Below are 11,460 nucleotides of genomic sequence, written 5' to 3'. Positions count from 1 at the left end.
AAAGTATACCTGCACATGTCACTTTCAAAAAACAAACAAAATTGTGGCTAGTTGAGCAACAATCGTGTTCCCATGTTTAGTTTTTACTCATTTTTACTAATTGTTTTTTATCTAGTCTGCACTTTGTCTGTGTTATTATTATCATTATTATTGGCTTTTATATAGTTTGCACTTTGTCTGTATCATTACTATTATCATTATTATCCACTCCTCTGTGCCTTATTCTTTTTATTTTCCTATTTTTAATGATGTTAGATCTGTGTTGTTGTTGTTGGGGACAAGTGTTGTAAATGAGCTTTGGCTACAAACACTACGATGCATACATTGGATAACTGTTTCAGATATCTACGTTTCTGTATCCGTCCTTATTTCAAATAAACCTTTATGTGTACTTAACAAAAAAAGGTGAAATAACTGAAAACATGTTTTATATTCTAGTTTCCTCAAAATAGCCACCCTTTGCTCTGATCACTGCTTTGCACACTCTTGGCATTCTCTCGATGAGCTTCAAGACGTAGTCATATGAAATGGTTTTCACTTCAAAAAGGTGTGCCTTATCAGGGTTGATTAGTGGAATTTCTTGCTTTATCAATGGGGTTGGGACATTCAGTTGTGTTGTGAATGAGAAGGTGTGTCCAAACGTTTGACCTGTACTAATGAATGAATGAATGAATGATTGATATATATTAGGGATGTCCGATAATGGCATTTTGCCGATATCCGATATTCCGATATTGTCCAACTCTTTAATTACCGATACCGATATCAACCGATACCGATATCAACCGATATATGCGGTCGTGGAATTAACACATTATTATGCCTAATTTGGACAACCAGGTATGGTGAAGATAAGGTACTTTTTAAAAAAATTAGTAAAATAAGATAAATAAATTAAAAACATTTTCTTGAATAAAAAAGAAAGTAAAACAATATAAAAACAGTTACATAGAAACTAGTAATGAATGAAAATGAGTAAAATGAAGTGTTAAAGGTTAGTACTATTAGTGGAGCAGCAGCACGCACAATCATGTGTGCTTACGGACTGTATCCCTTGCAGACTGTATTGATATATATTGATATATAATGTAGGAAGCAGAATATTAATAACAGAATGAAACAACCCTTTTGTGTGAATGAGTGTAAATGGGGGAGGGAGCTTTTTTGGGTTGGTGCACTAATTGTAAGTGTATCTTGTGTTTTTTATGTGGATTTAATTAAAAAAAACAAAAAAAAAACAAACAAAAAAACGATACCGATAATAAAAAAACAGATACCGATAATTTCCGATATTACATTTTAACGCATATATCGGACATCTCTAATATATATATATACATATATATCGTATTTTTCGGACTATAAGTGGCAGTTTTTTTTTCATAGTTTGGCCGGGGGTGCGACTTATACTCAGGAGCGACTTGTGTGTGAAATGATTAACACATTAGTGTAAAATATCAAATAATATTATTGATGTCATTGACGTAAGAGACTAGACGTATAAGATTTCATGGGATTTAGCGATTAGGAGTGACAGATAGTTTGGTAAACGTATAGCATGTTCTATATGTTGTAGTTATTTGAATGACTCTTACCATAATATGTTACGTTAACATACCAGTTGGTTATTTATGCCTCATATAACGTACACTTATTCAGCCTGTTGTTCACTATTCTTTAGACATTTTAAATTGCCTTTCAAATGTCTATTCTTGCTGTTGGCTTTTACCAAATACATTTCCCCCAAAAATGTGACTTATACTCCAGTGCGATCTACACCGTATTTTTCGGAGTATAAGTCACACCTGCCGAAAATGCGTAATAAAGAAGGAAAAAACATATAAGTCGCATTTTTTGGGGAAATGTATTTGATAAAAGCCAACACCAAGAATAGACATTTAAAAGGCAATTTAAAACGTCTAAAGAATAGTGAACAACAGGCTGAATAAGTGTACGTTATATGAGGCATAAATAACCAACTGGTATGTTAACGTAACATATTATGGTAAGAGTCATTCAAATAACTAGAACATATAGAACATGCTATACGTTTACCAAACAATCTGGCACTCCTAATCGCTAAATCCCATGAAATCTTATACGTCTAGTCTCTTACGTCAATGACATCAATAATATTATTGGATATTTTACGCTAATGTGTTCATCATTTCACACATAAGTCGCTCCTGAGTATAAGTCGCACCCCCGGCCAAACTATGAAAAAAACTGTGATTTATAATCCGAAAAATACGGTCTTCCAAAAATATTTGTCGTTAAAATAAAGATAAATACTATACTTAAATATCTGCTTCACTTATGATTTCCAAAAAAATTATCAATCAAATTGTAGACTGTAAAATTGACAATAGATTTTATGGTTGAATTCCGTTTTTTACCGTATAATCAACTTTGGTACTGTATTTTTGCATATACAGTAAGACACTAAAATATTAAAAAACAAACACAAAAAACATTAAAACAACAAGATTTTATGATTTAAAAAAAAAAACAGTGGTATTGTTTCTCCATTCCATACCATTTTTTTATATGCTGTAAAAAAAAAAGCTTTTACTGTAACATTCTGGTGACTGAGCTGCCAGTTTTTAAAGTATCATTTAAATATTTTTTGGCAGCTTATGTAAAAAAATATATTGTTAATACATTATATTTACCGTATTTTTCGGATTATATATCGCTCCGGAGTATAAATCGCACCGGGCGAAAATGCATAATAAAGAAGGAAAAAAACATATATAAGTTGCACTGGAGTATAAGTCGCATTTTTTGGGGAAATGTATTTGGTAAAAGCCAACAGCAAGAATAGACATTTGAAAGGCAATTTAAAATGTCTAAAGAATAGTGAACAACAGGCTGAATAAGTGTACGTTATATGAGGCATAAATAACCAACTGGTATGTTAACGTAACATATTATGGTAAGAGTCATTCAAATAACTATAACATATAGAACATGCTATACGTTTACCAAACAATCTGTCACTCCTAATCGCTAAATCCCATGAAATCTTATACGTCTAGTCTCTTACGTGAATGACATCAATAATATTATTGGATATTTTACACTAATGTGTTAATCATTTCACACATAAGTCGCTCCTGAGTACAAGTCGCACAGCCAAACTATGAAAAAAACTGCGACTTATAGTCCGAAAAATACGGTACATGTTTTTTTCCTTCTTTATTATGCATTTTCGGCCGGTGCGACTTATACTCCGGTGATTTATACTCCGAAAAATATGGTACTACGAAAGTAATCAGTAGGACTCAGAATGAAAATCCTGTCAGCAGATGTTTGCACATACCATGACTTGGGCTCTCCAAAGTGAAGGTAGTTGACGCTGTAGAGGTCCATGTCCTCCGTGTGCCAGGCAAAGGTGCTCTTCCACATGCCAAAGTAAAGATAAGGGGTGTTGACTCCTTTGATCTTGATCCCGCTCTCGTGCTCCACCATGTCCAAGATGGTGTCCAGTTGGCCGACGTTCCACTCGGCCACGCCCTGTAAACGGGGCCACACGGTGAGCACGGCGCGGCTCGAGCGGTACCGGAACGCAAAGTGTCTCCGCTCACCGGGTCGTAGAGACTTCCGCTGACGTCCGCTCCATAGAGGGGAGGGTTGAAAGTCAGGTTCTTCCAGAACTTGCGCTCTAGTTCATCGACGTCAACATATTGGGGATTGCAGAACCTGTAAACAATTGAAGATGCTCTGTGAAAAGCTCAGAGTAAAAAAGTTGTCACTGTAAACTTACTTGTCCATGTTGGAGGCCTTGCGGAACTCACTGACTGTCATGGGCTTCTTCTGGATGTTGTACTGAGTAAAGAGGCCCGACTGGCCCGTCACCACCTGTTGGATAGGAGCGGGAATGACCAGGTCGTCGATGTCGTCGTAAGTCTTCCTGGGTCTCCAGCCTTCGGGAGGAATCACCTGCAGAAAAAAGGACACAAACAGGACACGTTAGGCCCATTTAGTCACCCACAACGTGCAACACACGACTTACTTTTGCCATTCCGGCTTTGTGCGCTCCTTGTGACTCCATGTAGGCGATGTAGCGGCTGAAGTCTTTAAAGTCATCCGAGGACGGGCTGAATGTCATGATCCTGCAGGCCCCACTCTTGGTTGCCGAGTTTGTACTCATGGTGGACACCTTCTTCCACATCAACTCTGATTAGTAGACAATAGCATGCAGAATGGGAAAAGTTTGATTACTACTACTATTTTTTGATTGATTGATTGAGAAGTTTATTGACATCTTAAATAATTGAATCCATGTAATGCTTTAAAAAGGCAAATGGATGGCGCAAAAAGCCAAAAGGCTTGTTTCCATTGTGGTCCATTAAATATTCATCACATTTGATACATTCAATAATAAAAGATACTAGGGGTGTAACGATACATGTATTTGTATTGAACCGTTTCGGTACGGGGGTTCCGGTTCGGTTCGGAGGTGTACCGAACGAGTTTCCACACGGACATATTAAGTAGCGTAACGCACGTTGTGTAAACAATGAGGCACAACACACGGCATGCTAGCAGCTAACGGGCTAGGATAGACTGACCATATGTTCTCTTTTCACCGGACATGTCCTCTTTTGCGGGGCTGTCAGGGCGGAGTTTCTTAAATGCCTCAAATGTCCGGCATTTTGAGTTAGGGTTGCGTGTATTTTCAATGTACGTTCAGAGTTAAGAAGGGGTTAAAAACAAAACAAACAGCAGCATTGGTGAGGGAGAGGCAGAGACAGAGAGAGAGAGAGTTATGATAAACGCGCATGCGTCGCCAGGCTCTGCTTTTTACCCATAGATTTATCACATTTAATGTTTTATTATCAATAGCAGGGGTGTCAAAAGTGTGCCCCGGAGGACATTTGCGGCCCACAGCTAATGTTTTAAAGGCCCACGGCACATTCTAAAAACACTATTCAAATAAACAAAAACATAACAAAAGTGAAATTAAAAAGCTTAAAGGTTAAATGTAATTTAGAAAAAGTTGCAATGTTGACTAATAAAACAAAGCTGGTTTTTTTTCTTTCAAACTGTCATTGCTCAAAACATAATATTGAATCAAAATCAATGTTATTATGAATTATTGACCTATCCAAGGTTCCCATTACTTCACATCAAATATTACACTAAGAAAAATATTTTTGGTGGAAGATTTTGCAAATTTGGTGAATAAATAACCCAACAATGTATATTTTGTTGTTTTCTTACTGTACCGAAAATGAACCGAACCGTGACCTCTAAACCGAGGTACGTACCGAACCGATATTTTTGTGTACCGTTACACCCCTAAAAGATACTGATGCTGTTGAAGTGAACGTTAATATATTTTCGTGCATGTTTATTTATTAGGGCTGGGGGATAAAACGATATCAGCATATTGCGATTGACATGTTATCAATAAAAAAAAAAAAATCTGTTCGATAAAAAGTTCCATAATCAATTTTTTCTTCTTTGTCAGAAGAAACAGGAAGTTGTAAAGCAAGATTGGGCGCATGAATAAAAGGCACTTGGTCTTTGGTAACCGAGCAATGCCGGAAGTGATCGCTGATCGGTGAGAGTGACATGCGAGTAGGGATGATGTTTGATAAGAAATTATCGAGTTCGAGCCTATTATCGAATCCTCTTATCGAACCGATTCCTTATCGATTCTCTTATGGAGTCCAGATAGGTTGTTGTATATGGAAAAAAACACACAATATTTGGTTTAACAAAAGCTCACTTTTATTATATAAGAAAACAATTTAATCTAAAAAATAAATAAATATTGACTGTCACCCCCCTAAAAATAAAAAATAAATAAAAAAATAAATATTGACTGTTACCCCCCTAAAAAAATAAAATAAAATAAATAAATATTGACTGTTGTTACCCAAAGTATATTAAGGGGGATTTTTCAGAAAAACAAATATATACAGTAACACAAAAACAACCTGTCTCTGTGATCACTATAGGTGTATAAATAATAATATAGTGTTAAATAAAATCAGTCCCTCGGGCACAAAACTGGAAATAATACAGCTCTCCAAAAAGTGCACTTCTGCTGCTATTTGACATAACTGTTTGTTATGATGCTTTGACATTTTTGCACTTTATTTTGTTCATTGAAAGAAAATTCTATGAAGAGAAAAGTTGTTTGCAAATGTGGTTACAATGCAAAAAAATGAAAAGTTAAAGCTAAAAGAAGAAATACACTTTATTGAGTTAACATTATTTCTTTATAGGGGGAAAGATGTTATGAGCTAGGAATATAACAACTACACTACCCAGCATGCAACGGGAGTGACGAGCATGCGCGGTAGCCCTGAAAAGTGTTGTTGAATGTCGTCACCCGTGAAAGTAAACGTCAAGAACTCAGCCAACACGCCTCGTCTGCATTATTTATAATTAGACAGACAACACATATACAGTGTGATTTTGTTTTGTTTACAAGGAAAGAAAAACAAAAGTTAAAAAAGGGAGATATGTTGTATATATATGTATGTGCTGCGGTTGCTTTAAGAACGTTGTGACAGCTGCCGTAAAGGAGGTGCGTTGCTAGCCTGGTTGCTATGTTTCCGGTTGGTCGTAAAAGTGTTGGTCATGTGTTTGTACCCTGCTCAAATCTCTCAGTAAAGTTATTCATTGGATTATACCTTTTTGTTTTGAACTTTATTACACCTTGGAGAGCTTTTTCCCGTCCATTTTTTTCCTGCTTTCGCTATCTGCGCCTAATGACTGAGCTACGTGACGTCATTTCTTGTGATGTCACACGGAGCATTTCTGGTCGGGACGGGATTCGAATAAAGAATCAACTCTTTTCCTTTACTATAGTGGTCTCGATAACGGGTACCGGTTCTCAAAAAGGGATTCGAGTCCGAGGACTCGGTTCTTTTCTTATCAAACAACCGGGAAAACCGGTTTCGAGTATCATCCCTACATGCGAGCAGCCAATCAGGTAACATTATCAACTATCAAGTTTGGTTGCATCATCTGGTTGTCTTGCGGTAGATTCTTTGCACAGAGTGAGAAGAGAAACTCAAAACGAGTGCTGCAGGGAACGAATAAATTGTCGATAGAACAAGAAAAATGGCCTCGACAGTATGGCAGTTTTTGGGGGATTTCTTACAACGGACCAAAGCGCTTAGAATCAGTAATACCACACCACCTTAGCCACACTCACCCTTGACCACAGTCAGCACTAAACCTGCAGAAAATAGTTCTCCTAAGGTTTCTCTACGTTTATATTCTCCGCTATGCACGATTTTAGTAAATGGGTTATACTCGTATAGCGCTTTTCTACCTGCAAGGTACTCAAAGCGCTTTGACACTATTTCCACATTCACCCATTCACACACTGAAGGCGGGAGCTGCCATGCAAGGCCCTGACCACGACCCATCAGGAGCAAGGGTGAAGTGTCTTGCTGAAGGACAACGGACGGGACTAGGATTGGTAGAAGCTGGGGATCGAACCAGGAACCCTCAGGTTGCTGGCACGGCCACTCTCCCAACCCCGCCACGCCGTCCCCATATTACACTTCATTGAGCATTTTTTATTTTTACATGTTCCATATTTTTCACCTTAATTTTAAGAGATTGTTGTTAAGTGATTTTAGAATTGTTTTTACATTGAACAGAAATGGTTGTGTTTACATTTTATTTCCTTTTTGCCTTGATAGCTGAGGGGATTATAAGCAGAGGAAGGTTACATTTTAAATACAAATGTTAAAATTGTATGTATTTTTCTTCTGGTCCTTATTTTTGATTGGTTGTTTTGATCATTATAGCAATATTTACAGTCTGTGGTTACAAACTGTTGTCAATACACCGGACATCCCTACTAAAAACCATATCACGATATAAGTGTTTTATATCGGTCTATCGATGATATTTTGATAGGTCAGAAAAAATATCAATAATCATAGATATCGACCGATATAAAACACGTATATCGTGATGTGGTTTTTAGCCATTATACACTGTATTGGCAACAGTATGTAACCACGGAATGTAAATATTGCTAAGTACATACTGTTGTCAATACAGTGTATTATGGCTAAAAAACATATCACGATATAAGTGTTTTATATCGGTCGATATCGATGATTATTGATATTTTTTCTGACCTATCAAAATATCAATAATCATCGATAGACCGATATAAAACACTTATATCGTGATATGGTTTTTAGCCATAATACACTGTATTGGCAACAGTATGTGACCACGGAATGTAAATATTGATAAGTACATACTGTTGTCAATACAGTGTATTATGGCTAAAAACCCTATGACAATATAAGGGTTTTATATCGGTCGATATCGATGATTATTGATATTTTTTCTGACCTATCAAAATATTAATAGTCATCGATAAGTATATTGTAGCGTCCCGGAAGAGTTAGCGCTGCAAGGGGTTCTGGGTATTTGTTCTGTTGTGTTACGGTGCGGATGTTCTCCCGAAATGTGTTTCTCATTCTTGTTTGGTGTGGGTTCACAGGGTGGCGCATATTTGTAACGGTGTTAAAGTTGTTTATACGGTCACCCTCAGTGTGACCTGTATGGCTGTTGATCAAGTATGCCTTGCATTCACTTGTGAGTGTGTCAAAAGCCGTAGTTATTATGTAACTGGGCAAAAGCAGTGCCTTCAAGGTTTATTGGCGCTCTGTACTTTACCATGAATTGATTAACGTGGACCCCGACTTAAACAAGTTGAAAAACTTATTGGGGTGTTACCATTTAGTGGTCAATTGTACGGAATATGTACAGTACTGTGCAATCTACTAATAAAAGTTTAAATCAATCAATCAATCAAAAAAAACTTCTTCCTACGTCCGTGTACACAGCGGCGTTTTAAGAAGTCATACATTTTACTTTTTGAAACCGATACCGATCATTTCCGATATTACATTTTAAAGCATTTATCGGCCGATAATATCGGCAGTCCGATATTATTGGACATCCCTACTAAAAACCATATCACGATATAAAAGTTTTATATCGGTTGATATAGATGATTATTGATATTTTTTCTGACCTATCAAAATATCAGTAATCATCGACATCAACCGATATGAAACACTTATATCGTGATATGGTTTTTAGCCATAATACACTGTATTGACAACAGTATGTAACCACGGAATGTAAATATTGCTAAGTACATACTGTTGCCAATACAGTGTATTATGGTTAAAAACCTTATCACGATATAAGGGTTTTATATCGGTCGATATCGATGATTATTGATATTTTTTCTGACCTATCAAAAATATCAACAATCATCGATATCGACCGATATAAAACACTTATATCGTGATATGTTTTTAGACATAATACACTGTATTGACAACAGTATGGACTGTAACCACGGAATGTAAATATTGCAAAGTACAAAATTTAAATTCCAGCAGCAGTGTACAAAATTGAGATCGAATTTAAAAAGTAAAAAGTAAATAATGGGGGTATAAATGGAAACAGAATAGAAAAATATTACAATAAGAATAAAAATAAAAAGCAACAATGACAATAAAAATATAACAGTAAAATAAAATAAGAATATAACAAGAGAAACTAGCCAGTAGTGACCATGTTATGAAAAAAGTATTGCACTGTTATTGTTTTGAGGCATGTTCAAAACAAATAATGCACTTTGTGACTTCAATAATAAATATGGCAGTGCCATGTTGGCATTTTTTTCCATAACTTTATTTGATTTATTTTGGAAAACCTTGTTACATTGTTTAATGCATCCAGCGGGGCATCACAACAAAATTAGGCATAATAATGTGTTAATTCCACCACTGTATATATCGGTATCGGTAATTAAGAGTTGGACAATATCGGGGTATCGGTATAAAAGCCATTATCGGACATCTCTAGTTTTTAGCCATAACACACTGTATTGACAACAGTATGTAACCACAGAATGTAAACATTGCTAAGTCGATCAAAACAACCAATCACAAACAGGCCCGCCCATTTAGACGAGCCATCAAAACCAAGCTGGCCTCTGATTGGCTGAACGACGTGTCTGTCACAAACTGTGGCCCACTGACAGAAGCTCCTCGGGGAAATAGCTAGCATAACAGGCTAACTATAAGACGGCTTGTTGGGCGTCACAATCATTTAGTCAGCTCGCTGTCAAAAGAGTGCGAGCACATTTAGAAATATAAGTGAGCGATCGACACCAGCATTTACTGCAGTTCTCTCGCTCTCGTAAAAACAGCCAATTTAAAGGCGCAAGAGCCGATGTGACAGTTGCTAGCATGTAGCAAACACAGCTTGTTGCTCACTTCGCTTCCAAAACTGCACTTTACTCAAACTTTCCCATGAGTGAACGCCCAGAAAAAAAGCGTCAAAGTTCAACTTACGTGAAGGCGCAACGTGGACGAGACGTCTGGCCTCGTAACTCGCGAGTTAACGGAGTGGAAAGCGAGGCATCAGTACAGCGAAGAACGGCGCTCCTCCATTATTGGCAGTGACGCATGCGCAGTGCGTGTTTGTTTACATCAGCATGGGAGGGACTTCCGTGTTCCAACAACCAATCAAAAAGCTCCATTTAAGACTCTTCTCAGCAAAATATTTTTTGCCAAAAGCCCAAAAACTATTTTGTTACTTTTTCGACTGTATTTTTATTTGTATTTATTGTTTTAATTGTTTTTAACCTTTAAAAGCGTTTTTAATCATATTTATTTTTATATAGGTTTTATATTATTTATTTTGTTTTTATTCAGTTATTGGTGGCGGTAAGGATAGTATTTTAATTAGGGATGTCCGATAATGGCTTTTTGCCAATATCCGATATTGTCCAACTCTTTAATTACCGATACCGATATCAACCGATACCTATATATACAGTCGTGGAATTAACACATTATGCCTAATTTGGACAACCAGGTATGGTGAAGATAAGGTCCTTTTTTAAAAAAATTAATAAAATAAAATAAGATGAATAAATAAAAAACCTTTTCTTGAATAAAAAAGAAAGTAAAACAATATAAAAACAGTTATATAGAAACTAATAATTAATGAAAATGAGTAAAATGAACTGTTAAAGGTTAGTACTATTAGTGGACCAGCAGCATGCACAATCATGTGTGCTTACGGACTGTATCCCTTGCAGACTGTATTGATATTTATTGATATATAATGTAGGAAGCAGAATATTAATAACAGAAAGAAACAACCCTTTTGTGTGAATGAGTGTAAATGGGGGAGGGAGGTTTTTGGGGTTGGTGCACTAATTGTAAGTGTATCTTGTGTTTTTTATGTTGATTTAATAAAAACAAAAACAAAAAAAAACAACAAAAAAAAACGATACCGATAACAAAAAACCGATACCAATAATTTCCGATATTACATTTTAAAGCATTTATCGGCCCATCTCTAGTTTTAACCTTTAAAATCGTTTTTAATCATATTTATTTTTATATCGGTTTTCAATTATTTATTTTGTTTTTATTC

At 36.2% G+C, this 11,460-nt stretch overlaps 1 protein-coding gene across 4 annotated transcripts in view; it reads right to left on the bottom strand.

Moving 5' to 3' along the window:
* Window positions 1-10,515, bottom strand: part of kdm4aa (lysine (K)-specific demethylase 4A, genome duplicate a) — a 49,382-nt gene extending 38,867 nt beyond the window's left edge. For all 4 annotated transcript variants that reach the window (XM_062038381.1, XM_062038383.1, XM_062038382.1 and 1 more), the window contains exons 1-5: window positions 10,368-10,515; window positions 4,016-4,179; window positions 3,767-3,942; window positions 3,588-3,702; window positions 3,323-3,516 (exon numbers count right to left, since the gene is read on the bottom strand). In XM_062038381.1, coding sequence (XP_061894365.1) covers window positions 3,323-3,516; window positions 3,588-3,702; window positions 3,767-3,942; window positions 4,016-4,174 — 644 coding nt within the window. In that variant the 5' untranslated portion in view covers window positions 4,175-4,179; window positions 10,368-10,515. The remainder of the gene's footprint in view (window positions 1-3,322; window positions 3,517-3,587; window positions 3,703-3,766; window positions 3,943-4,015; window positions 4,180-10,367) is intronic.
* Window positions 10,516-11,460: the final 945 nt, after the last annotated feature.

The sequence above is a fragment of the Entelurus aequoreus genome, linkage group LG27, assembly GCF_033978785.1.
Source record: "Entelurus aequoreus isolate RoL-2023_Sb linkage group LG27, RoL_Eaeq_v1.1, whole genome shotgun sequence".
Taxonomy (NCBI): domain Eukaryota; kingdom Metazoa; phylum Chordata; class Actinopteri; order Syngnathiformes; family Syngnathidae; genus Entelurus; species Entelurus aequoreus.
Note: the sequence above shows the minus strand (reverse complement) of the source record. Positions and strands in the feature narration are given on the sequence as shown.